The 26642-nt window shown below is 48.0% G+C and overlaps 2 protein-coding genes and 1 non-coding gene across 5 annotated transcripts in view; 1 reads left to right on the plus strand and 2 right to left on the minus strand.

Annotated features, from left to right (window-relative positions):
- Positions 1-20331, minus strand: part of POLDIP3 (DNA polymerase delta interacting protein 3) — a 37376-nt gene extending 17045 nt beyond the window's left edge. Inside the window, exons 1-5 of one of the 2 annotated variants that reach the window (XM_004379984.2) lie at positions 20189-20331; positions 4543-4933; positions 3458-3544; positions 2363-2458; positions 227-406 (exon numbers count right to left, since the gene is read on the minus strand). In XM_004379984.2, the coding sequence (XP_004380041.1) occupies positions 227-406; positions 2363-2458; positions 3458-3544; positions 4543-4933; positions 20189-20247 (813 nt within the window). In that variant the 5' untranslated portion in view covers positions 20248-20331. The remainder of the gene's footprint in view (positions 1-226; positions 407-2362; positions 2459-3457; positions 3545-4542; positions 4934-20188) is intronic. The other variant, XM_004379985.2, reaches the window with a different exon arrangement.
- A 307-nt stretch (positions 20332-20638) lies between these two features.
- LOC111821194 (U12 minor spliceosomal RNA) lies at positions 20639-20788 on the plus strand. The gene has a single exon (XR_002824647.1). It is a non-coding gene; the product is annotated as a U12 minor spliceosomal RNA (small nuclear RNA).
- Positions 20789-24858: 4070 nt separating this feature from the next.
- Positions 24859-26642, minus strand: part of LOC101342852 (NADH-cytochrome b5 reductase 3) — a 29202-nt gene continuing 27418 nt past the window's right edge. For both annotated transcript variants that reach the window (XM_004379986.2, XM_023734592.1), the window contains one exon: positions 24859-26039. In XM_004379986.2, coding sequence (XP_004380043.1) covers positions 25867-26039 — 173 coding nt within the window. In that variant the 3' untranslated portion in view covers positions 24859-25866. The remainder of the gene's footprint in view (positions 26040-26642) is intronic.

Raw genomic sequence — 26642 nt, forward strand, 5'->3', positions numbered from 1 at the left:
TCTGTCTGCAGCTCTATCTTCCCCACAAGCCTGCAAGCTCTTTGAGGAAAGGGATCTCTAAGATCTTGGTTTACTCATCTGTAAAATGCGAGTGGCAACACTGACCTCACAGAAGCATTGTGAGGACCAAACGGGGTATACACTCAGGTCCCAGCACACTGCCCCACCCAGCACAGGCTGACTCTCAACTACTGTGGTCATTTCCTCTCCCTCGCTTTTAACTCACCTCAGCAGGTGGCAGCTCTTTGGGAGATTCTTCCTTGTTCACCAGTGTCCGGGACATGTTGGTCAAGGCTTTTGTTCGAATAGAGGAGGGGAGAGCAGGAGCTGTGTAGGCATCATTCTGGACCACTTTGGTGAGAGGGAGGGCCTTGGACACAGACAGCTTGGAACTGCTCAGCCCAGCCTAAACAAAGAGGCAGAAAGGAATCTGAGAAGCCAGAGATTCAGAGTCTTCTGAAGAAGCCCTGAGGGGCTGACGACCAGCTGAGTGCATGACTGATAACCCACCTTCAATGCCTCAATTCCAGCAGAGGCATGGAGCCAAAAAGGCTGCCTGTTGCCAGTGACATCCCGTGGGGACCCAAAGGGTGATGAGGGGAAGAAAAGAGAGCTTGTGCACGTGCTCACAGAAGCAGCTTTCCATAGTGTTTAACGCTCTTGGCAAGAAGCTTCCACATAACCCTGATCTAGAAACTCACCCAGAAACCACAGGCTCACCCATACCATTTAGACTTTATGAAAACAATTTAGGGCTAGTCAGAAGACCAAAAGCTTGGGGTCAAGTTTATTCCCAGATACACTTCTTTCACAGTGGGCAGACGACCAGCTCTGGGCTGGCCGAGCATAGGAACCCACTCTTGAGAGGGCCTAGAACGCACAGCCAAACAGAGTCACCGTGCATAGGCCAGCCAGGGTGCACATGGTCTAGAGATCGCCTGCCTTGTCAGCTCCCAGACTGTCGGGGGTAAGCCAGCACAGCCAGCACTTGCAGACCATCAGAAATAGCCCTCTTCCCCAACCTGGGATGAGGTCCCTTAGGAAGAAAAACCAGTAAACTCCTTTGCATTAATGTGTCTGAGGAAAAAGACGAGTGAAGCAGAAGCGGCAGATGGTCATGCCAGTTTAGGGCAGTGTTTACCGAGTGATAACCCAGGAAAAAAATACAGCAGCCAGAGAGACAGATCAGAGTATGGGGGTGGGTCAATCCATCACGCTTCTCCAAATCTGGATGAAACATCCTCCCCACGCTGGATTCAACATTCTCAAGCCTCTTTCTGAGTTTTGGGAGGCAGTATGGTATAGCACTTAAACATGTGGGCCCCGGAGCCAGATGGCTTAGGCGCGAATCCTGGATCCACTACTTACAATCTGGGTGACAGAGGCAGGATTATTTAACCTCTCTGTGCCTGACTCATCCGTAAAATGGGAATAACAACAGTACCCATCTCACAGGGTGGGGGAATGGGGGGGGGGGACGTCTTACATGAATTAATATAAAGTGTTTAGAACTTTCTCAATTAGCATTAGCCACTAATTGAGCCCAGCTGACAGACCTCTTGGTAGCCAACCTGAGCAGTCTAATTATTGGAAAGGCCTAGCCTTTGTAAAGAAATAACTAGTGCCATTCAGCTTCAGATATCACTTTAAGAGCTTCATCAGTAACTGGGAGATTGGTCCACTCAGTGCAGTGACCAAAACAGAGTCTTTGGGCCTCTGAAGCAAAATGTGGTAGCCCCCATCTCTAGCTGGCAATATCCACTCAGCAGCCCTCCAAGATGCTCCCAGATGTTGCTTTCTTTCCACTGCATCAGACCAGCACCTTGGCCTAACAAGCTTTCACCACACACAGGCAGCGCCTGGAAGAGCAGCCCCCAGGGAAGTGTGGCCTATTTGTGCTAACCTACCAACCAAGGGAATCTGGGATCAAAGAATGGGGCAGAGCTGCTGACCATGAGGACTGGGAGCATGCGGCCTGTCCTGCCACAAAGGAAGGAAAACGGGATTCCCTTATGTGGGATTACTCTTATTTTCCCTGCAGTGTCTTGCACACAGCAACTGGGACCTACAGCTTTGCACTTTACTAGCTGTGGTGCCCTGAACAAGTCACTGGACATCCCAGTCTCAGCATTTACAAAAACAAGGGGTGGGACTAGTTCCAGTTCTGAAAATGTTATGACCCAGATGAAGAAATATTTTTGAATTGAAAGCCCTATGCTCCACAACCTCTCCCATCCACCTGATGACACACAGAGCAAGGGTAGAAAAACATAAAATGCTGGCTGAAATCGCAAATGTTTTGTTATGCATATTTGACCACAATAAAAAATTTTAAATAAATAAATAAAATAAAATGCCATACCATGTGGTGGAGAAAGCTGCCTGAGGCTGTGAATTTCATCTGTTTACTAGGAATGGGAGCTGTAACATCATCATCTTCATCCAGGTCGTATAAATTCTGAGAATAAAAAAAAAAAGGCAGCTAACATGGCATCTTTGTCCAAAAGCACTCAGAGCACTCAATGCGACCTGTGCCCTGGGCAAGGCCCTCGACAGCCATCTAGAAAACTATAGCAGGGAGACAACTCCTGTTGTGGCAAAGGATCAAGGGAGAAGCGGGGACAGCGGGAGGTGCCTGGGGAGACGGGCCTCAGAGGCCGGGGTTTGAATCCTGACAGGCTGATTCCCTGCTGCAAGGCTCTGCTAAAAGTACTCCAACTTCCAGCTCTATCAGAAGTACCTTTTTACAAGTGGGCAATATCTATCACAAGTCCTCAAAATATTTGTTTAAAACCTTTGGCTTGGAAAGTCCACCCTAGGGAATTTGGCCTATTGAAATAAATCCACATCTAGAAAGAGACTTATCAACAAAGACATTCATAGCAGAAAGATTTCTAAGAGTTAAAATTACAGAAAAATTGTTTAAATAAACTGTAGAACATCAACTCAATGGATCATGCAGTTATTAAAAACATTTACAGTAAGTGTGAAATATCAAAAAATATGCTTGAGTTATAAAGTGAAAAAAGACAAAACTGGATAAGAATACAATCACAACTATGCATTAAATAACGACACTTAAAAAAACAAAGGAAATATGTCAAAATTTCAACGGTGGTTGCCTTTGGAGAATAAGAGCATGAGGGACTTCTTTTCTTAATCTCTATTTTGCAAATTTTCGGTATTAAACACATACTATTTTTATAATAAAAAAATTAATAGGCTTTCAATTTGCCTTTCTGCCCCTGATGCCCTTCCCTCATCCATTAAGAGGTTTCTTCTTAAAACACATCAATTGCAAACAGTCAAACGTAACTCCTCCTCTAACACTTCAATGGGAACTTTGGGCCAGGCCTCAGTCAATGGATCTAGTACACCTAACCTGTGCACATGCGTGTGTGCGTACGTACATACACGTACGTACATACACACACATACACGCACACACACACCCTACCTGTTTGGCCTGGTGGTTATTGACAACGTTGATCCTCATTCCAGCAGGATGGGCATGAAGTGGTACCATGGCCTTTGGCTGTGGAACCTAGAAACACCCAGTGGTCATAATTCATTCCACAGGGTCCACAGGCGTTCCCTATGAGCAGAACACTGAACTCGAAATATGGAGGGCACCCAGTTTTGGTCTTTGGTAAGAGGCGTTACACAAAGAGTGTCTCACCCCCCAAAGCAGGAAAGTGAGGGAAAATTGTCATCCCATAGTCTGCAATAATGCATGTGGAGGACTCAATGAGCCCATTACTGTTACCAAGGTTGCTGTGAAGATTAAATGATTCTGTTTGCCTTCCCTCCAGGGTGGCGGCTGTGGTAGGGTGAATGGGGCACTGGACTAGGAACCAGGAGATCTAACTGAGCTCCACCCTGTCTTCTCCCACGGACAGCTGTGTAACGTTGGGCACAATATTTAACATCTCTGAGCCTCAGAGGAGTCCCTGGGTGGCACAAACAGGTGCTCAACTACTGGCCGAAAGGTTGGCGGTTCAAACCCAGCCAGAGGCATCTTGGAAACAGGCCTGCCGATCTGCTTCCAAAAGGTCACAGCTTTGAAAACCCTATGGAGCACAGTTCTACTCTGAATACATGGGGTCGCCACAAGTCAGAATCGACTCAGTGGCAACTAACAACAGCCAACTGAGACTCAGATTCTTCTTTTATAAAAAAGGTAATAATCCTATGGTTGCAATGAAAAATAAACAATTTATGTCAAGTGCTGCCACACATCACATGCTCAACAAACGTTCTACTCTTTCCGTTCTCTTCCTTCCACCACTATCTCACTTGGGAAAGTCACTTAATTTCTCTGGATCACCAGTTTCTTCTACATAAAACTGAGATAATACCTTGCCCTCTTCATATGGGTACTTGGATATAACATACATAAAAGGCCTTTGTAGGCAGCTAAGGGCTATACTAACACTTGGGGGAATTGTCATTTTTGCCCAAACACTCCTGGCTCCTGCTTCCTGTCTAAATCTATGCTTGTCACTGGCTATCTGGGAATTTATGACAAAAGCCTTAACCTACCTGGATGGTTTTGGTGAGCTTTAGCGCAGGGGTCACTGTCCCGATGGGTGGGCTCATGAAGGCAGCAGGGGAATTTCGCTTCAAGCTGATCTTCTCCCGGGCATCAGCTACCTGGCGTGGCTTCTGGGGCACCGTGCTCTGCTGCTTGCGGGAGTTTAGCATCTCTCTGGCATCCTGCACTTTCCCTTTGATCCGAAACCGGGCATCTTTCTGCAAAAGCTTCTCCCGGGCATCCTTGACTCCCAGCTTGAGCCGGGCATCTGAGAGGCCGATCTTCTGACGGGCATCAAATCTCTGCTGGAAGGTGGCTGTGCGTGCTGGGGGGCTGAGAAGGCTCTGTTGGATCCCCACACGAGACCGGACATCTCCAGTTCCTGGTCTGACATTGAGCCTGCAAACAAAAACTGGAATATTAAATGGATCTTGATATCCACAGCAACCCATAGCAGTACAGCTATGGTAATACTGGGAAAGAAAATGTCCTGGGAGACCAGAAGCTGCTCCCTGCCTCAGCAGCAAGTAAGTCTGCATAAAGTAAACTCTTCCCTAGTTTTATGGCTTTTAACTTTGCACCGTAAGCAAAATTAGGAAAGAGGGGCTGGAGATGTCTATCACTAGTTAAAAGACTTTTTGCTCCCTAGAGCAGGTGTTTTGAGACACCAGCGTAGACAATAACCTCAAACAACGCTGTTATTGTTGTTGTTAGGTACCACTGAGTCGGTTTCGACTTATAGCGATCCTTTGTACAACAGAATGAAACACTGCCGGGTCCTGCGCCATCCTCACAATGATTGTTACGCTTGAGCCCATTGTTGCAGCCACTCTGTCAATCCATCTCATTGAGGGCCTTCCTCTTTTTCGCTGACCCTCTACTTTACCAAGCATGATGTCCTTCTCCAGAGACTGGTTCCTCCTGATAACATGTACAATGTACGTGAAATGAAGTCTAACCATCCTCGCTTCTAAGAACACTCTCGTTGTACTTCCTCCATGACTGATTTTCATTCTTCTGGCACTTCATGGTATATTCAATATTCTTCACCAACTCCACAATTCAGAGGCATCAATTCTTCTTTGGTCTTCCTTATTCATTGCCCAGCTTTTGTATGCATATGAGGCGACAGAAAATACCATGGCTTGGGTCAGATGCACCTTAGTCCTAAAGTGACATCTTTGGTTTTTTACACTTTGAAAAGGTATTTTGCAGTAGACTTGCCCAATGCAACGTGTCATTTGATTTCCTGACTGCTGCTTCCATGGGTGTTGATTGTGGATCCAAGTAAAAGGAAATTCTTCACAACTTCAGTATTTTCTCTGTTTACCAAGACGTTGCTTATTGGTCCAGTTGTGAGAATTTTTATTTTATGTTGAGGTGTAATCCATACTGATCTTCCTCAGTAAGGGCTTGAAGTCCTCTTTGCCTTCTGCAAGCAAGGTTGTGTCATCTGCATACTGCAGGTTGTTAATGAGTCTTCCTCCAATTGTAATACTGAGTTCTTCTTCAAACACTCTGGCTTCTCGGATTATTTGTTCAGCATACAGATTGAATTAAGTATGGTGAAAGGATACAACCCTGATGCACACCTTTCCTGATTTTAAACCAAGCAGTATCCCCTTGTTCTGTCTGAACAACTGCCTTTTAATCTATGTACAGGTTCTGCAGGAGCACAACTAAGTGTTCTGGAATTCCTATTCTTCACAATATTTTCTGTAATTTGTTATGATCCACATAGTCGAATGTCTTCGCTTAGTCTATAAAACATAGGTAAACATCTTTCTAGTATTCTCTGCTTTCAGCCAAGATCCAACTGACATCAGCAACGATAGCTCTCATTTCATGTCCTCTTCTGATTCCGGCTTGAATTTCTGGCAGTTCCCTGTGGATGTACTATTTCAACTGCTTTTGAATGATCTTCAGCAAAATTTTACTTATGTGTGATATTAACGATATTGTTTGATAATTTCCACATTCTGTTAGATCACCTGTCTTTGGAATGGGCACAAATATGGAATTCTTCCAGGCGGCTGGCCAGGTAGCTCTCTTCCAAATTTCTTGGCACAGACAAGTGAGAGCCTCCAATGCTGTAGCTGTTTGCTGAAACATCTCAACTGGTATTCCGTCAATTCCTGAAGCCTTGATTTTCGCCAGTGCCTTCAGCTCAGGTTGGATTTCTTCCTTCAATACCATTGGTTCTTCATCATATCATGTTGAATGTCAACCAATTCTTTTTGATACAGTAACTCTGTGTATTCCTTCCATCTTCTTTTGATGTTTCTTGTGTCATTCAATATTTTGGCCATAGAATCCTTCAATAATGCAACTCGAGGCTTGAGTTTTTTCTTCAGTTCTTCAGCCTGAGAAATGCTGAGCGTGTTCTTCTCTTTTGGTTTTCTAACTCCAGGTCTTTGCACATTTCACTATATTTTACTTTTACTTCTCAAGCTGCCCTTTGAAATCTTCTTTTCAGCTCTTTTACTTCATTTCTTCCATTTTATTTAGCTGCCCTACATTCAAGAGCAAGTTTCAGAGTCTCTTCGGACATCTATTTTGGTCTTTTCTTTCCTCCTGTCTTTTTAATGACCTTTTGCTTTATGTATAATGTCCTTGATGTCATCCCACAACTCATCTGGTCTTTGGTCATCAATATTCAATGCATCAAATCTATTCTTGATATGGTCTCTAAATTCAGGTGGGATGCACTCAAGGTCATATTTTGGCTTTCGTAGACTTGTTTTAATTTTCTTCAGCTTCAGCTTGAACTTGCATATGAGCAGTTGACGGTCTGTTCTGAAGTTGGCCCCTGGCCTTGTTCTGATACTGAGCTTCAATATCATCACATATTGAACTTCTCCATAGTCTCTTTCCATAGATGTAGTCTATCTGATTCCTGTGTATTCCAGTGTATCCCATCCAGCGAGGTCCACATGTAGAGTTGCCGTTTATGTTGCTGAAAAATGTATTTACAATGAAGAATCCATTGGTCTTGCAAAATTTTATCATGTGATCTCCTGCATCATTTCTATCACCAAGGCTATCTTTTCAAACTACTGATCCTTCTTCTTGTTTCCAATTTTCGCATTCCAATCACCAGTAATGCTAGTCAGATAAAATAAACATGTCCCCAGAATATCATAATCCTATACATCTGAAGAACAATTTTACAGTTTCTAAAGCTTTTCCATATACATTCTCTTAACCAGGCCTCTCAGCACCCTGTGAGATGGGCATTATTATGTCCATTTTATAGTGGGAGAAACAAACTTAGAGAGGTTAAGTGATTATTAACAAACAGTGCCCAGCTAGCCTCGTGCCTCTAATCTGGCCTGCAACTGGGATGAGACCAATAAAACCACCATGTGGGTCTGGTTTAGAGTTAGAGGACTAACAGACTGAAAACTAAACACTTGGTAGAAAAGAAAAACAAAGTTACTCTACAATTAACAACAAAAATGTCAAATCTAGAAACTATTAAAACTGGAAATGAATTAAATCAAACTCCATTAACAGACCCTATTCTCTCTTTCCGTTTCCTGTTGACCCTTCAGTGGTTTGAGAGTAGAGACTTCCAAGTACAATCCCAGAGGCCCTTCCCGGGGTCTGCTGGCTTCTCCTGCCTCAACCCCACTTGCCCCACCCACTACCATTAACCTCAAGCAACCACTCCTGGGGTAGGCACACTGCCTGGGGTACCCTACTCTTCCAGCAATGTGTCCTCTTTAGGAAGCCCTCCCTGATTCTTCCAGGGCAACCCTCCTTGGTGCCTATTATTACACCTGCTTGTTTCCCTGTTTTCTCTCCCTGACCTGGGCTGAGGATGGGAGGGCAAAATGGGGCTCATTCCATTTTCAGAGCCCAGTGCCTTCGAGTTGTGTTAAGCCTTGGCTGGGCATCAAAAACTCCTGTGGAGCTTTAAAGAAATACAGCCTTCCAGATCCCATTCCAGATCTACTAAATCCGAAGTCTGGCGGGGGAAGACCCAGGCATCTGCATTTTTAATTCTACAGGTGATTTTGGAGAACCATCAGCATTGAGAATTTCTGACCTGGTATTAGGAGGTGAAACTCTTCTGCTGAATAAACAAGTTCCTATACCCTTTCCCACATCACTGCCTGGGCCTCCTAGGAGGCATCTCTCATACTGCGCAAATTAGTAGGATCCTCTTACTGCCTCATGCTTCCTACAACAGGCTGGAGTGAAAGAGATGCACCCAAAGGCAACTCTGCCTGGTACCAATAAAAGAAACACTGGACCTTCCTGCTGTTATCCTTCAAATAATGGAAAAACCAGAGCAGACCCAAGGCAGTGAGGCACAGTACCAGGTTTCTCTTTGAAAAATCACAAATTTCTTTAGGATTTAAATACTTTCCAGTAGGGTTCAGTACAAGGACTGGGTGGGAGAGAGGGTGGAAAGGGTCATTTACGAAATAATTAGATTAGGTTTGATGTGCAGTGTGTGTGTGTGGAGGGGCTGCTTGTCCATCCCAACTCTATTTTCTTATTTAAAGGCACTCTGGGAAATGGAGATGCTAGGAAAAGCAGGGCCAAAAGGAATGAGGCGTTCAGGGAGGAGAGTAAGCACAATTATGGAGAAGGAAGTAGCTATGTGTGGCAGACAGCACAGCCACCTCCTCTGGACTGGCTTCTTGGCCCATGGTCCTCACTCATCTAACTGCCTCTTCCAACCTGCAAAGTCAAGGGCAAGAGTGTGTCTATGCTTTGTGGTGACCCCAGGAACCTGCAGCTACACTGAGGGGCCCTGGTACTCAAACACAAACACAAACTCAGCAAAAAAGCCCTACCCTCAAGACCAATAGGCAGGTAGGGGGGCGGGGGGGGGGTGCCCTCACTGGCTTTCTTTTTTTTTTAATGCTTTAAACTCCCTCACATCTGCTGATGATGCCATCAAAGAAAAGCAACAGGCTATCAGTTCAGATCATGGCTTAGAATCAGTTCCTTCCAGTTCAAACCCCTGCTGAGAATGTGCATTTCTAACAAGATCCCCAGGTGATGCTAATGCTGCTGGTTAGGGACCAGTGCTGAGAACTAGTATAGCAGTGGTTCTCAAAATTTATTATACGTAAGAATCACCTGGAGATCTTGTTAAACTGTAGATTCTGATTCAGTATATCTGGGTTGGAAATGCAAATTCTCATCAGGGTTTTGAACTGGTTCAAATCCCTGGTTCAGAACAGGAGCTGCTACTGAAGGCTACTCATACACAGGGAAAAGGATTCTGGTCAACATTTAAGGTCCAGATCCAGATGAAACCAAGGTTAGCAGAAAGGACTACCAGATGAACCCTTTCACTCATTACGTACTGGGCCCCTCAAAAGCCACAGGCCTTGGGCGGAGCAATCAAGTCATCAAGAAGAGTACAGTGGGTTGCAGGCTTCCAGGGGCTCCAAACTGGAGGTTGGGATACAGATATCAGTAGTGGCACAGCTGTAGCAGACAGGTCCCATATTCGGTCCCTCCCCCCGAGAATGCCTTTTCACACTCTGCTCTTCCCAGACACCCTGGGCCAGCTCTAAGCCTTCCCACAGCCCTTTGAGTGTCCACTTGTCTCTGGTGTCCTGGAAGACTTTGCACTGGTGGGCAGCCGACAGGGCGCTTCACTTTCTGAAATTCCCTCACTCCTCTGACATCACTTCCAAGAAGGCTCTGCTTACCTGAGTTGGAGGTTCCCTCCCCCCAGCATTCAAAACACTCAAAGTCTCTGTGAAGCTCCATTACAATGCTTTGTTTACAAGTCTGCATTTCCAGGGACTAAACGCTTCACAGGGGCACAGCCTGCATCTCCTCACTCCACACCAGAGGAATGACAGGGCTCAGAGTTTCTCATCCTGAGCTTAGGAAGCCACAGGGCTCCTCCCATTCGTGCTGTCTTTTTAGACTCAATCTCTGAGATTAGCGGCATGGTTGAGATTGGACCCTGGGCCCCCCTGACTCCAGAGCCCACGCTCTTCCCATCATAACAGGCTTGAGCTTCCCTCCTTCTTTCTCCAAGGCTCCTGGGAGGTAAGAAGGAGGAAAAGCATTCCAGAGAGAAGACTGTCTCTGCAAAGGCATCCTTCCACCCAGCTTGCACCAACTAGCCCAACGCTCTGCTAGGATCTTGGCCTCCAACTGCCCCCTCACAGCTGAGAGAAGGGCACCCACACGGCCAGGGCACAGGGCCACCCTGGTCCCAACCCTCAGAGTGAGACTCACTGGCTCAGAGGAGGGTGAGACCCCGCTTCTTCTGCAGGAACTTCAGGAAAGGCTTCCTGGAAGAGACAGTAGCTGGTCTCCTGCTGAGCAAGGGCATTACAAACAACAAACCTGGAAGACTTTACTGATCACAACATCCAAACTTTCTCAAAGATTTTCTATCTTTCTCTATCTTCTCCAAACTCCACGTCCTCCCATCACCTCATTACCAAAGGGCTCCTGATATTTATAAAGGAGGAGGGGATGTGGAACGATCTCCTCATGCGATAAGCCATGATTTTACAATACCATAAAATCGGGCAAGACCAGACTCCACAGCATCAATAACGCTTTTAAGAAGTCAAGTTATCTAATTTCACCAATCATTCAAGTCACAAAAGATTATAGCCAAGACAAACTTATACACTGTTGGTGGGAATGTAAAATGGTACAACCACTTGGGAAATTGATTTGGTGCTTCCTTAAAAAGCTAGAAACAGAAGTACCATACAATCCAGCAATCCTGCTCCTTGGAATATACCCTAGAGAAATAAGAGCCGTCACATGAAAAGATACATGCACACCCATGCTCACTGCAGCACTGTTCACAACAGCAAAAAGATGGAAACAACCCAGGTGCCCATCAACGGACGAATGGATAAACAAATTATGGTATATCCACACAACGGAATATCACGCAATGATAAAGAACAACGAAGAAGCCGTGAAACATAACACAGAGGAATCTGGAGGGCATTACGCTTAGTGAATTTAGTCAGTCACAGAAGGACAAATATTGTATAAGACCACTATTCTACGAACTCAAGAAAAGGTTTAAACACAGAAGAAAACATTCTTTGATGGTTACCAGGGTGGGGAGGGAGGGAGAGGGTTATTCACTAACTAGATAGTAAACAAGAATTATCTTAGGTGAAGGGAAGGACAGCACACACTACAGCGGAAGTCAGCACAACTGGACTTAACCAAAGCTAAGGTTTCCTGAATCAAACACTTCTAGGGTCAGAGTAGCAGGCGTGGGGGTCTGGGGACCATTCTTTCAGGGGACATCTAGGTCAACTGGCATAACAAAGTTTATTAAGAAAATGTTCTGCATCCTACTTCGGTGAGTGGCGTCTGGGGTCTTAAAAGCTTGCAAGCAGCCATCCAAAATGCATCAACTGGTCCCAACCACCTGGAGTAAAGGAGAATGAAGAACACCAAAGACACAAGGAAAAGTGTTAGCCCAAGAGACAGAAAGGGCCACATAAACCAAAGACTTCATCAGCCTGAGACCAGAAGAACTAGATGGTGCCCAGCTACCACCAAGGACTGCCCTGACAAGCAACACAACACATAGTTCCTGATGGAGCAAGAGAGAGGTAGGGTGCAAAACTCAAATTCTAGTAAAAAAGACCAGACTTAATGGTCTGAGAGTGGAGGAACCCCGGAAAGCATGGCCCCGGACTCTCCGTCAGCCCAGAACTAAAACAATTTCCGAGGCCAACTCTTCAGACAAAGATTGGACTGGACTGTGGGACATAAAGTGATACTTGTGAAGAGTGTGCTTCTTAGCTCAAGTAGACACATGAGACTAAATGGGCAGCTTCTGTCCAGAGGTGAGATGAGAAGGCAGAGAGGGTTAGGAGCTGGTTGAATGGACATGGGAAATCAGGGGTGGAAAGGAGAAGTGTGCTGTCACCATATAGGGAGAGCAATTAGGGTCACATAACAATGTATGTATAAATTTTTGTATAAGAGACTAACTTGAAATGTAAACTTTCACTTAAACTACAACAATAAATAAACAAACAAAAAGATTATAGCAAAGAAAGAAATGGAGGGGAAAAAAGGATAACCAGTTGAAAGCAGTCATCTAAAATAACTAAAGGAATGAGATTCTTGAAAACAAATGTCATATCCCTGAACAGAACGGAGAAAGGGGCAGATTCAAAAGTTCCCTGGTTGTCATGGATTGAACTGTGTCCCCCTGAAATATGTCAACCTGGCTATGCCATGATTCCCAGTATTCTGTGATTGTCCACCATTTTGTCATCTGACATGATTTTCCTTTGTGTTATAAATCCTATTTCTATGATGTTAATAAAATGGGATTAGTGCCAGTTATATTAATGAGGCAGGACTCAATCTACAAGATTAGGTTGTGTTTTAAGCCAATCTCTTTGAGATATAAAGGACAGAAGCGAGCAGAGAGACATGGGGACCTCACACCAAGAAAGCAGCCCCAGGAGCAGAATGCTTCCTTTGGACCCAGGGTTCCTGTGCGGAGAAGCTCCTAGACCATCCTTCTTCTAAGGAGCATTCTGGTTGTACTTCTTCCAAGACAGATTTGTTCATTCTTTTGGAAGTCCATGGTATATTCAATATTCTTCGCCAACAGCACATTTCGAAGGCATCAATTCTTCTTCAGGTCTTCCTTATCCATTGTCCAGCTTTCGCATGCATATGATGCGACTGAAAATACCATGGCTTGGGTCAGGCGCACCTTAGTCTTCAAGGTGACATCTTTGCTTTTCAGCACTTTAAAGAAGTGTTTTGCGGCAGTTTTGCCCATGTGTCTTTTGACTTCCTGACTGCTGCTCCCATGGGTGTTGATTGTGGATCCAAGTAAAATGAAATCCTTGACCACTTCAATCTTTTCTCCATTTATCACAATGTTACTTATTGGTCCAGTTGTGAGGATTTTTGTTTTCTTTATGTTGAGGTGTAATCCACACTGAAGGCTGTAGTCTTTGACCTTCACCAGTACGTGCTTCAAGCCCTCTTCACTTTCAGCAAGTAGCCGAGTGTAAACTATGTGCACCATCCAGGAATCTTTATAAAGAACGAGATCAACTAAAATGTTTTGAGTGCTCACTACAGGTCAATAAACTTTGATACATACCTCCTTTAAACCTTACAACAAACCTGTGAGTTAGGTTATTATCCACATTATATAGATGAGGAAACTGAGGTTCAACGAGATTTAGTCTCCCAAGATCACAGAGCTACTAAAAGTGAAGATTGTATTTGAACTTCACTACGGAGCCCTGATGGCCCAGTGGTTAAAGCAATCGACTTTTAACCAAAAGGCTGGCAGTCTGAAACCACCAGCGGCTTCGCGGGAGAAAGATGTGGCAGTCTGCTTCTGTAGAGATTTACAGCCTTGGAAACCTTACGGGGTTGCTATGAGTCAGAATCGACTTCATGGCAGTGGGTTTTGTTTTTTATCTCTAGTTAAGGAGCCCTGGTGGCACAGTGGTTAAGAGCTCAGGCTACTAACCAAAAGGTCGGCAGTTCAAATCCACCAGTCACTCCTTGGAAACCCTAGGGGGCAGTTCTACTCTGCCCTATAGGGACGTTATGAGTCGGAATCAACTCAACGGCAACGGGTTTGGTTTTTCTTTTTCTCTAGTTAAAGCACCAATAAATTAAGCATGGATCAACAATTAAGACCAGAGCTTGAAGAGTTAATGAAAGGTGAGTTTTCCCTCACTACCAGTTGAGGGCAACCTTAGGGTTCCAGTCACGCCCAGGGACACAGAGCGTACTCTCCAGTGACCACACACACACCCCGAGGATGGCCGACAATGCACTTGCTCGGGAAACCACACACCATCCTGTTTGACAAAAAAAGGCCACTAGGATGTTTTGTGCTGTGTTTTTATCTATTTGAACAAGATAAAAGGTACATTTTGGGGAGGGAGGTGATGGTAGTGGTAGACGTCAGACATAAGCTACCTTCCCTCAATTGGGTGCATTCAGTTCCCTGGTTACACGAGTTCTTTCAGCTCCTTTCATGAAAAGCCTTAGGGGGTGGCAGTCTTAAAGCTTTTTATAAGCACTGTGCCTCTTTCCTGCATGAAAAGACAGCTATTCATCCCAGCAGGCAGCAGTACTGTTATAAGGCAGGCATTAGTCATCAGGAATTTTTCAAATAAACACTCCTGCTAGGGGTCGGTCTCTAAAACACAGGGTCAATTATATTATCCTGCTGCTCCAGACCTGTCCGTGGCTCCCTAACAAAGTCCAACCCCTCAATGGAAACTCTGGTCTGGCCCCTTTTCCTGCCTCCAGCCTCACTCCCACTGCAGGAACTATTTCATGTTCCTGACACACATTCTGCACTTTTGGCCTTACCAAAAATCTTCTTTTTTTGCAGGGGAGGGAGAGGTGGAAGAAGTTTTGAGCAAATCTCTTAACTGTCTCGCCTCTAACACATCCTAAACAGTGCAACTCAGCAACTGCTTCCAGGCCCTGGGGTCCTGGGAGGTAAGAACAAGTGCTGCCTGCCCTGTGAACCTCAATGCTGGAGGCCGGCAAGAAGGCAAACGTCTCACTCGACCCTGAGCTCTCTCCCCCATATCCCCGACTGGAGTCTGGCACACACATAACACCCAGGGAGGGTCTGTCTGGAGCAAGGACTGCCTCACCCTCTTGGTTCTGCCTGTGGAGGGCAGGCAGCCAGCTCTGGACAAATGTCCAGTCCAAAGGATTTAGGCCCATGGAAGGGGCCCTGCATTATTCTAAAGAGGATTTTTATCCATGGAGGCTTCCTAGAACCTATGATGGGGTTAGAATGAATATGTGAGTGTTGGATTTACCTTTATAGGAAGAAAAGTTTAAATCAAACTATTAGTGAGATCTACTCTGAATTAGGCATACCCTGGGGGGTACACACAGTAAACACATTTGGCTGCTAACCAAAAGGTTGGAGTCACCCGGTTGATGCCTCAGAAGAAACACCTGGCAATCTACTTCTGAAAACTCAGCCACTGAAAACCCCATGGAGTATAGTTCCACTAAGACACACACGGGGTCACCATGAGTCAGGATCAACTCGATGGCAACTGGTTTTACTCGGAATACTTTAGGTCCTGGAGACACAAAGAAAAACAATACACTATTCCCTTGCCCTCTAAAAGGGGCTTGTGCAGACATTTCACTTTAAAACGTAATTCTTCCCCTCCAAGTTATGTAACTCAACTCATCTTCCTCCTCTTTATGTTTAGGTCTACATATCCTTTATCTCATTTCAACAAGGAAACAAGCAGTGAGTACCAAGACCAGAGCCCTAGCTTGAACTGGAAAGTTCACTCACACCTCCCCCAGGGCTGCAAGAACCCCCAGATAGAGCATCTGGCCCAAAGCTGCTGACTCCAGCACACCCAAGGCCTGTGGAAATCCAACGTTCCCACTAAGACTGCCACCTTTATCTAACTATGTGGGGGCAGTGAACAGACAGCTGTCCTCTGAGAGGTAAACCAATCAACAATTAATGAGACAGGTGGCCTTGACTAACTTCATCAGTGATACTCTCACATCTAAAAGAAAAAGACAAACAAGGCAGGCCAGCCTACACTACAGTGGGTACCCAGTGCTGTCCAGCAGAGACCCACCCATGGGCCACAAACAACTGAAGCCACTAGAAAGATATGCTGTGCATGCGTGGGGAAGGACGGCGTGATCAGGTCTCATCACGGCCTACAGGAAATATCACTCAAAACCCCTCCCTCCTTTTCTCTAATTTCACATTAATCAAGAAATATTCTGATGATTAATTGGGGGTCCAAGTAAACACCACCATCATCACCACCACTACCATCATCATCCTTTTCTTGACTTACAAGGTGTGATGAACACAAAACAATGGCTACTCTGGGGAACAAGCATATTCCACAACCTCAGGATCACAACAAACAAAGTGACCGACAGGTGGTGAAAAAGGGTTATTTATATTTCTACAGGATCTGCCTTTTGTTATTGACACTAAAAAGGGGGAAGAAGCTTTCTGGGATAGTCACAGGTTCTTCCTAAGTTATTAAACACAAAGTTCTTCATCCATGTAATGTTAAAACCAAAGTTCTTGGTATGGAAATTTCTTCCAGAAAGAATGTTAAATAGAATATTTTTACTGTAGGCAATGAAACTTGTACAGCTGAATTAAAATGATCTCTGTTAATGGGACTGTTGGGAAGCAATTACGCATGGGTCTCTTACAAGCAAAGCGTTTACTGCCCTTTGTTCAGACTACTGGTGTTGTGGTGGTTAGGTGCTCAGCTGCTAACCGAAAGGTCAACAGTTCAAACCCACCAGCTGCTCCATGGGAGAAAGATATGGCAGCCTGCTTCTGTAAAGATTTACAGCCTTGGAAACCCTATGGTTCACTTCTACTCTGTCCTATAGGGTCACTGAGTCAGAACTGACTTGTCGGCAAGGAGTCTGGTTTTTTTGTTTTTGTACAGGAACAGCCTTGGAAAACAAGACAGCATCTCCCTCTGCAGCAAAGAGTGGGCGTGCTTACTGCCCATTACAAAAGATTTGGGTTCCTTAAGCTCAGGTTCCTCTCCTGTAACATAACGCATTGAGTATGCAGTTGTCATGTTGCTCTGTGGGAACTGGAGCTTGGGGAGCCAGCGTTAAGAATGCTGATCCTCTAGGTATTGCTATTAAAGTGAGTAATAAACTGTTCAGTCTCAACCCCAGGAATCCCGTCTGTCTTAATCGTCTAGTGGTATTTCTGTTGTAGCAGCACAAGTGGAGGGCTTCAACAAACAGAAGTTTATTCTCTCACAATCTAGTAGGCTAGAAGTCCAAATTCAGGACATCAGCCCCAGGGGAAAGCTTTCTCTCTCTGTCAGCTCTGGAGGAAGGTCCTTATCATCAATCTTCCACTGGACTAGGAGCTTCTCAGCACAGGGACCCTGGACCAAAGGATGTGCTCTTCTTCTGGCACTACTTTCTCATGGTATGAGGTCCCCCACTCTCTGCTCACTTCTCTTTCTTTTTATCTCTTGTAAAATAAAAGGTGATACAGGCCACACCCCAGGTAAACTCCCTTTACACTGGATCAGGGATGTGACTTGAGTAAGGGTGTGACATCCCATCCTAATCCTCTTTAACATAACCCGATCTTGCCTCATTAACCACAGGCAGAGATTAGTTTCCAACACAAAAGAAAATTACATCAATCACAAAATGGAGAGCAACCACACAATACTGGGAATCATGGCCTAACCAAGTTGACACGTATTTTTGGGGGACACAATTCAATCTGTGACACTGTCTTCTACCAGCATCCATGAAACTGCAACAGACTAACTGGCTAGCTTACTAATAGGGTAAAATTCCAGACCCTTCACAGTTCTCAACAGGGATCCTCAGACACAGTTTTTCTTTGTTGGCCATGCAAGTGAAATATAAAATAGAATTCCCAGCAGATTTAAACCTAAACAGCATGCAGTCCAGTTTCTTCTACTCTAGCTTTCTGCTTGCACTCTCCCCTCCCCCATCCAATCTTCACAAAGAAGCAAAACAATATCCTCACACTAAAAATGGATCACATTACTTCTTCACTTAAAAGCCTTCAGTGATGATGATAATGATGAAAGCTAACATCTATTGAGCACTTAGCATCTGTGAGGCACTTTCCTAAACGCTTTAGATATATTCACTTAATCCTAACTATAATCTAATGAAGTAGGTATTACCCACATATTATAAAGGAGAGACACAAAAAGGATAAGAAGCTTGCATAAGATCACATGGAAGGTGAGGAGAAGCAGGGAACTAAACCTTGGCAGTCTGGCTCTAGGGCCCAAAGCCTATCTATTACACCCCTGGCGGAGGGAGGAAGTGCTTCTACTCCTTTAGGGAAAGGTCCACAGCTCATGATAACTGCCATCATTTGCCGAACACTTAGTACACAGGTGGACACTACAGAATACAAACTTTAAAAAACACAGTCTTACATTTAATCCTCTCAACGACCTACTATGAACCATCATTATGAACGAAGAAACTACCCAGGTCAGAAGTCACCTGGCCAGGGAGGCACCAAACCTAACTGTGGGCCTGCCTGGGGACCTGGCCTGCAAGGATCCACAGCCTCTGCTCTCCCCATGAATCCCACATGCCTCCTTCCCTGCAGTCCCACCCACTATCCAAACAAGACTTTGCAGACACTTACACCAAACAGAACATGTCCTGGAAAGCTGGGTCATTCAGCAACTGCTGAACTAGCCTATAAGACCTGGACAGATTCAGAAGTGGCCAGAGGACACAGCACCAATTCCACATCACTTACAGAGAGAAGACCTAGGAGAAAATCCTCACTGATAATAGTTGAGGTACGGCACCTGTTAAGAACCAGACGCCAGGTGGTGGCGGAAGGTGTAGTGGGTGTGTGTGTAAACATACATTTCAGATAGCAAGAGAAAGAATCTATTTTATAACCAGACACACTGGAGATATTAATAAACATCTGTGAAGTGAGTGAACGTCTGAGAAAATAATATCTAACATCTTTACAAACAGCCCTGGTGGTGCAGTGGTTAAAGCACTCGGCTGCTAACCCAAAGGTCGGCGGTTCGAACCCACCAGCCGCTCTCCAGGAGAACGATGTGGTGGTTTGCTTCCATACAGATTACAGTCTTGGAAACCCTACGGGGCAGTTGTATTCTGTCCTCTAGGATTGCTATGAGTCGGAATCAACTCGACAACAACGGGTTCGTTTGGGTTTGGCATCTTTACAGCAGAGCTGTTTACAAAGACATTTCAACTTAAAATTTAGTATATTGGGAAACTATCGGCAAATTCCCACTTCTCCATATAGGTGAACTCAGCTCAATTCGGCCAGAAATAACAAAGAATTGCAAGAGTCTGAAGTTTGGGGTGCACCATTGCAAACCACCTCGGTGTTCCTCACTCAGCTCCCGAGCCGCGGTCCCCGAGTCCCCCCAACCAGGTCCGTCCCACCTGTCCCTCCGCCCAGGCCCGAGGCCCCGAGGCCCCCGCTCCCGTCCGTAAAACGGGAGAACGGTAATTCGAAGCCGCAAGACAAGAGCCAACGAGACGTGCGTCCGTGAAGGTGTTCAGAAAACGCCAAACGGGGGGCAGGGGGATGCATGCTGACAGGGGGGCCTGGGTAGGCGGACGCGCGGGGTCAAGCCCCGGGTCCGAGTCGCGGGCTTCGCAGAACCTGAGGAGCAGTCTGAGCAGGTCAACTCCTCGCTAAACTTTAGTGGTCTTAACTCCGGGATGGACTAACAGCGAGGAGATTGAGGCAGCGGAGGCGCGGCGCCCCGACGCCAGGCTCCTCAGGGCAGGGACCCGGGACCGCGGGGCTGGGGTCCCGGGGCGGCCCCTTCCCTGCAGCTACATCCCCGCCACTCGCAAAGCGCCCCGGACTCAGGCCGCCCCCTCTGGCGGTCCCCACAAACGCCGGCACCCCGCTCCCCCAGGCAGCAACAGCCCGAAGACCTCCCCGGCCCGGCCCAAACGACGGCTCCCCCAGCTAGTGGGCGGCCGGGCCCGCGGCGGCCGAGCCAATGAGGAGCGGGGCAGCGGCAGGGGGCGGGCACAGGCAGCCCTCAGCGTTGCGCCCGGGCCGTTCCCTCCTCAGCGCCGAGCCCCACTACCCTGCGGACCCTGACCCCGAAAAGAGAAAAGGCCGCTCACCGCCCCTTTGCCGCCACCCCGCGCTTCCGGATGAGTTCGTCCAGGGATATGTCCGCCATCTTGCACCGCCGAGAGAGCCGAGAAGCAGCTCCTACTCTCTCAGCCCTCAAGCCCGCCCCTTCACTCGCGACGGAACGACTAGCAGCTTCCGGCGTTCTGCCCGCGAACTCTCGCGACAGCTGAAACCAGGCACGGGGCCGGAAGGGGTGGGGCCGTTCCCGTGAGCCCTCGCGGTGCTGCCTGCTTATTTGCATATGGCGGTTTGGGGTATCACAGTACTCTAGTTTCCCCGGACAAAGAAAGAAAATAAAAGCGACATAAAAATTTAATAATGAATAAGGCAAACGTCAAAAGAACAGGGATCTCAGGTCAACGAGCAAGTTTTACATTCACCGTAGGGTTAATAGGAATGCGACTTGTTACCTAGGAAGTAAGTGATTACTCTTTTTTATGCCTTAAACTTATGAGTAAGGAAAATAACGATCCGGGGTGACGCCCGGATCCTCACTGCTAATGTGAGAAGAATTTTTGAGCGGGTAAAGGTTGCCCCTAAGGTGACCCGCCTACTTTGCGGGATGCCTGGGAGTTGCGATCTGCCCGACCCCCGTTCTACTTAAAAATTAGACAGACTGGGAAAACGTCAACAAACCCATATCGTTTTTTGTGTTTTTCTTTTCAGAGCAGTAGGATACGTTTTGGGGATTCATTCACTGTTCTCGTCGCGCAGTCTAAATCTGGTGTTTTTTAAAGTTCGAAGACCACCCTTGAACTTGTTTTTTATCGGTCTCTAACCATGAAAGTCCGTTATTACGGTATATAATGTATACAATTGTGGCCAATACTGTAGTGGGTATTTGTGACCTATGTAACCCAATACTTTTTTGATCTTCATATGGTTCATCCTGAAAGTTATGCGATCTTAAACCAGCTCGCTGAAACTGTTCCTCCAACTGTCAACCAAGTAAAATAGCAACCACCCGTTTTGTAATTGACAAAATAATCCGTACTTACAGCGCACCTACTGTGTATGTGCTGTACACAGTAGGCACTCAATCCGTGAAGAAGTGCTCACTTTGTGGCTTTATACCCTAGTGCTCCAGAGGGTGAGAGCTGAAAGTCTGCCTGGCTCACTTCCCACAGCCCACACTTAGCATCGTGGTTTACACAACCACATCGCTTCCCCGCTGTGCCTCTGCCTGATCTGTAAAATGAGGGAATAACAGTACCTGCCTGATAGGTGTTGGGAGGGTTAAATGGGTTAATTCATTAATGGGATCCATACATGGAATGGCTTTTTCATTGATGCAGCCCCAGCGCCCAGCACAGAGCCTACCAGGAGGAAGGCACTCAATAAAGATTTGTTGAATTAATAATTAAAAATGCTGTTTATTAGTAAGTCCAACGATGCAGTAGAGTTATGTGGTCTTCACAGAACATCACAGTTAAAAATCTGGCATCAGAAGCTCGGTGGAAGAATGGGGCAAGAGCTGGTAAAGCTAGAAGGGTCTGGGACTGGGTCCCAGACAGAAGCAGCGAATCCAGGTCCCACCCCGTGCAAGGTGGCTCTGGACCTCGTTGCTTCACCTGTAAACGCGGACCTCTCATCCAGGGCGGCTAAGAGGAATGTGCAGAAGGTCTTTGCAGGAGGGTGGTGCTGAGTGAGGGTTTGCACCTCTTGAGAAGAACCCTCAGGTCCTGCCTCAGCCCTGGGGCCAGCTGGACTTGGGGGAGCAGATTCAGAGAAACCAGGAAGGGGACAGAGGACCGGAAAATTTAACACCAAACACACACACACAAAGTTAAACATTTAAAAAGTCACGGAAGTCTTTAATGCTAGCACAATAGGGTCATAAGCTTCTTGAGGTCATCTAGCTCTGGGCTTGTTACAGGGCTGTCCTCTCCCCCCACAGGCTGTGGTTTGGAGATTTGTGGGGGTGGATTTAGTTGTCCCACAGTTAGGGGTCACAGGCATATGGAGGTAGGGCCTAGCCAGCCCTTCCAGCGACCTGCACATTCCCGGAGGGGAGAGGCCTGTTTGTGGCTATCTGACCTGGGTCTCACTCCATTCCTTCCTGCCTGGTGTGAACATACATTGAATTTCCAGGAATGCAGCTGCGCTTTAAGCCGAGGGAATTCGGTCCAACTTTGTGAGGAAATTTACCATCTCGGAAAACCATGTCCCTGATCCCTGGCCCTGGCCTCCCCACCCCTGGGGGGATTTGGGCCCCGTATTTACATGTTGAAAAATGTATCACTTTATTACAAATTCCTCTCTTGCTGTTTTCTGTTACAGTTGGGGCTTTACGTAGCAAAATGCCCTCTCACTGGCCTGTGAAAACATTCAGTGTCTAGGCAGGTGATATTACCTGTGAACTTGCTGCAGCAGAGTAAAGGGAATGCTATGAGTAATTGTTTTAAAAGGATGGCAGTCTGAAAGGGTGGCGAAGCACTGAGCTAGTTCATCCCCTCGCTTCACGGGTGGAAAACCTGAGGCCAGGGGAGAGAGTTGGGACCAGGTCCGATCCATCTCTGTCTTCCCAGCTCCAGGAGACAGCTGCATGTGGACTCAGGCAAGTCTGCGTTCAAATCCTGACCCTCAGGCCTCTGCCTTCTCCTCAGATGGGGACAGGAATGAGGAACAGGCCTAACGTGTGCCAAGGGCTCAGCACAGTCCCCAGCACACAGTAGGTGTGGGGAAGGGCCCCTGAGGGTCTGGGGCTCCCAAACTGAGTCCTTTCTCCACCCACTGAGGATCCCCAGCCTTGCCCCCTTATGCAGTGGAGGCTGAGATGAGTGTGAAGGGTGAGAGCAATGAGGGGCTCCCCACCCCTGAGGCTTGGCCTCAGGCTTTCCTTCCTGTGAACCTCCTCCATCCTCTCCAGCCACACTGGCCTTCACCATGTTCCTTGGGCCAGCCAGTGAGTCCCTGCCCCAGGGCCTTTGCACTTGCTGAAGTGCCAGTCTCCCTCTCCAGCCTCATCGCCACTGTCTCCCCCAACCACCAGCCTTCTTTGATGTTTCTGGAACAGTTTGTTCTACAAGCTTGTTCCAACCTCAGGGCCTTTGCACTGGCTGTTCCCACTGCTTTACCCCAGCGGGGCCAGTGCCTTCCCTCTGTGATCTCTGCAGAGAGGGCTCTCCTGCTGCCCAATTTTAAGAGCAGCCCTCACTCCTGCACTGTCTCATCACTCGTCTGTCATTTCCACCTTGGCATTTACCACCACATGAATGACATCATGTTACTGATCTAGCGTCTTTCCCACTAGAACGCCAGTGCCACGGAGCCAGGAGGCTGTGTCTGGAGAGTCCCCGGCCAAGTCCCCAGCTCTTGGAACAGTACGTATGAGAATGAACGAGGGAACGAGTCAACTTGCTTCCCCCCTTGGAGCCTTCCACAGGGCAGAGTGACACCTGCCTACCTCCTGTACCTGCTGCCGTCAAGTTGATCCCGACTCATAGCGACCCTATAGGACAGAGCCGAACTGCCCCACAGGGTTTCCAAGGAGTGCTGGGATTCCAACTGCTGACCTTTTGGTTAGCAGCTGAACGCTTAACCACTGTGCCACCAGGGCTCCTTGCCTACCTCAGGCCCATCCAAGACTGGAAAGCCATTCACTGCCCGGAGCCTCAGTCTGCCCAGTGGAAAATGAGGCTAATGGCTTGTCCTTCCTCTCCCAGGGCTGCCCAGAGAAAGCCAAGAGAAAAAACACGGGGGGCACACGGAGCTGTCGAAAGATGGATCTGGGGTCTTCTTTTAACACAGCTGAGATGATCTGAATAAGGCAGGGTGTTATGGACTGAACTGTGTCACCCAAAAATGTGTGTCAGTGTGGCTGGCCATGATTCCCAGTATTGTGTGATTTTGTCATCTGGTGTGATTTTCCTGTGTGTTGTAAATCCTGCCTCTATGATGTTAACGAGGTGAGATTAGTGGCAGTTATGTTAACGAGGCGGAACTCAATCTACAAGATTAGGTTGTGTTTTAAGTCATTCTCTTTTGAGATATCAAACGGAAGTGAGCAGAGGGACATGGGGACCTCATACTACCAAGAAAGAAGCACTGGGAGCATAACGTGTCCTTTGGACCCGGGGTCCCTGCGCTGAGAAGCTCCTTGACCAGGGGAAGATTGATGACAAGGAGCCCAGGGCCAATAGAAAGAGAAAGCCTTCCCCTGGAGGTGGCACTCTGAATTCAGACTTCAGCCTTCTAGACTGTGAAAGAATAAATTTCTCTTTGTTAAAGCCACCCACTTGCAGTATTTCGGTTATAGCAACGTTAGATAACTAAGACACAGGGCAAGAAGGGAAGGTGTGAAAGCCCAACTCCCAGGCCCATACCCTAGCCCCAATCCTCATGTTCCAGGAACCCATCCTATAAGAATCATCTGAGAGGAGGGTAAAGATGGAGGGGCTGTCTCCACACTCTTTATAAAACCCGCAACTGGAAACAGCCTAAATGGCCAACGACAGGGGATTTGCTAAATAATCCGTCGTGATCCACCCGGGCTTCTGGTCAGCGATGCGGGGAAGATCGGCAGCCACACGGTAGACCGCGTTTTCAGTGGAACGGCAGAGCATTGCCTCTGGATGGCGGGTTTGTTTTTTGGATGCTGAGCCCTGTGCAGCCTCTTCCACACCCCTCCCACCCCAATGCAGACCACACACAGCTGCAGGTTAACATTAGCTAAATTTTACTTCGATTTTTTTCTGCTCATAAATGACTCTGAAAAGCCGATATGCAAGAGGCTAACACAGCTGTTGTCTGAAGGCAACGTGGCGGCCACCGAGTATTTGTACGTCTCTCGGACAAGAGGCACTGCTCAAAGTCTCCCCTAAGCCAGGGCGAGGGCAGGAGGAGGAGGAGAGTTTGGGACAGAGGAATAAATAAACGTCTTAGCCCCACCATCGGGCTGGCGGCCCTGGCTGGGAAGCCAGGCACCTAAAGCAATCGAGCTGAGAGCTCAGAACCCCCAAGGCAGCCAAATGTAGGTGTGCTGGGGATCCTGCCAGCCTGGGGGGCCCTTGGCCAGCACCCTCTGCAGCTCCGAGGATAGCTGAGCTCCCAGCTGGTCAGGGCCTACCTGGGCCCTGGCTGGGAGGCAGAGGCCCCCTCTCAGCCCCCGCGGCCCCCACCCCCCACCAGGGCTTTCTGGCGTCACCTCTCTCATGCAGCATCGGGTCCCAGGCCTAGCCGTGGTCCGGCACAGGCCCGGCTCCCCGGGGCCCTGAGGCTGGCAGTAAGGGGTGGCAGACAAGGGTCACCAGGATGCGGCTGAGGCGGCCTCTGACCCCTGCAGTCCTAGGCTGCCCGTCCATCTACCTTTCTTTCCAGACTCTGGTCCAGTGCTGGATGTGCAGGAGACTGGTGCTGGCAGCCTCGGCCCTGTAGTGTGTGCGTGTGCGTGTGTGCACGTGTGCACGTGTGCACGTGTGCGCGTGTGTGTAAGGGCTGGAAAGGCACCCACCCAAACCAGGACCCTGCTCCCAATGGGGCACCCCGGGGGCCAGCCCAGCAGGTGGCCACCCAGAGCACGGGCAGGCCAGACTGAACCCAGGCCCCAGTGTAGATGTGGACAGATCTGGGGCGGGGGGACGTTAAAGAACAATGGCGCGGAGGGGTGGGCGAGGACAGGTGCGTGGTGAGTGCGTGGGCAGGCGGTGGGCACACCCCCCCCCAATCAGAAGGCAAAGCAGCGCTCCTTGGGGTGGCCCACGCAGTCCAGGTTGGGTAGGCAGGCATACTGGATCATGGGCGGGGGGCCACACATCAGCACCAGCGGCTCCTCCTCCGGCGGCGGAAGGTGGTCGCGGATCATCTCCTCGTTCACGAAGCCCTGGCTATAGTCCCATGCTGTGGGCGAGAGACCAGGGGAGCCCATGTGGCCGTGTGCCCACCTGTCCACCACCCCCTGCCCCCAGCCCGCTCACCCATCAAGCCTGCGGCTTCAGGCTCTGTGGCCTCTGTGGTCTGCAAAGCCTTCTGCTTCCATTTGGCCTCTCAGGAGGCGTCAGAACCAGCCTGTGGGCGGGCAGGGCAGGGGCTATTGACCCCATTTCAGAGGAGGAAACGGAGGCCCGGAGAGGGCCAGAACTGAGTTGTCCAGAGTCACATGACAGGGCTGGGATGTGAACTCAGTCCCAGGGGCCTCGCCAGTGCCCAGCCTGGGCACTCAGCTTCCACAGGCCTTATAAGTCATCACACCTAAAGACTCAGGCCACGGAACGGGGAGCGGGGGGACTTTCATCTCAGCCCAGAGGATTCAAGTAATTTCTGAGAAGGCTTGCCAGGGGAAATCGTCCTTTGTGGCCCTTCAGTGTTCAGCTGGGAGAAGCAATACCCAGGGACTAAAACACATGCCAGGCCACGTGGCCATGTGCTTCTCAGGTCACCTTGCACCAAGCAGCTCAGCCCGGATGGATGGCTTAGCCCGGACGGATGACAGACATGCCAAAC

The sequence above is a fragment of the Trichechus manatus genome, unplaced genomic scaffold, assembly GCF_000243295.1.
Source record: "Trichechus manatus latirostris isolate Lorelei unplaced genomic scaffold, TriManLat1.0 scaffold00069, whole genome shotgun sequence".
Classification (NCBI taxonomy): domain Eukaryota; kingdom Metazoa; phylum Chordata; class Mammalia; order Sirenia; family Trichechidae; genus Trichechus; species Trichechus manatus.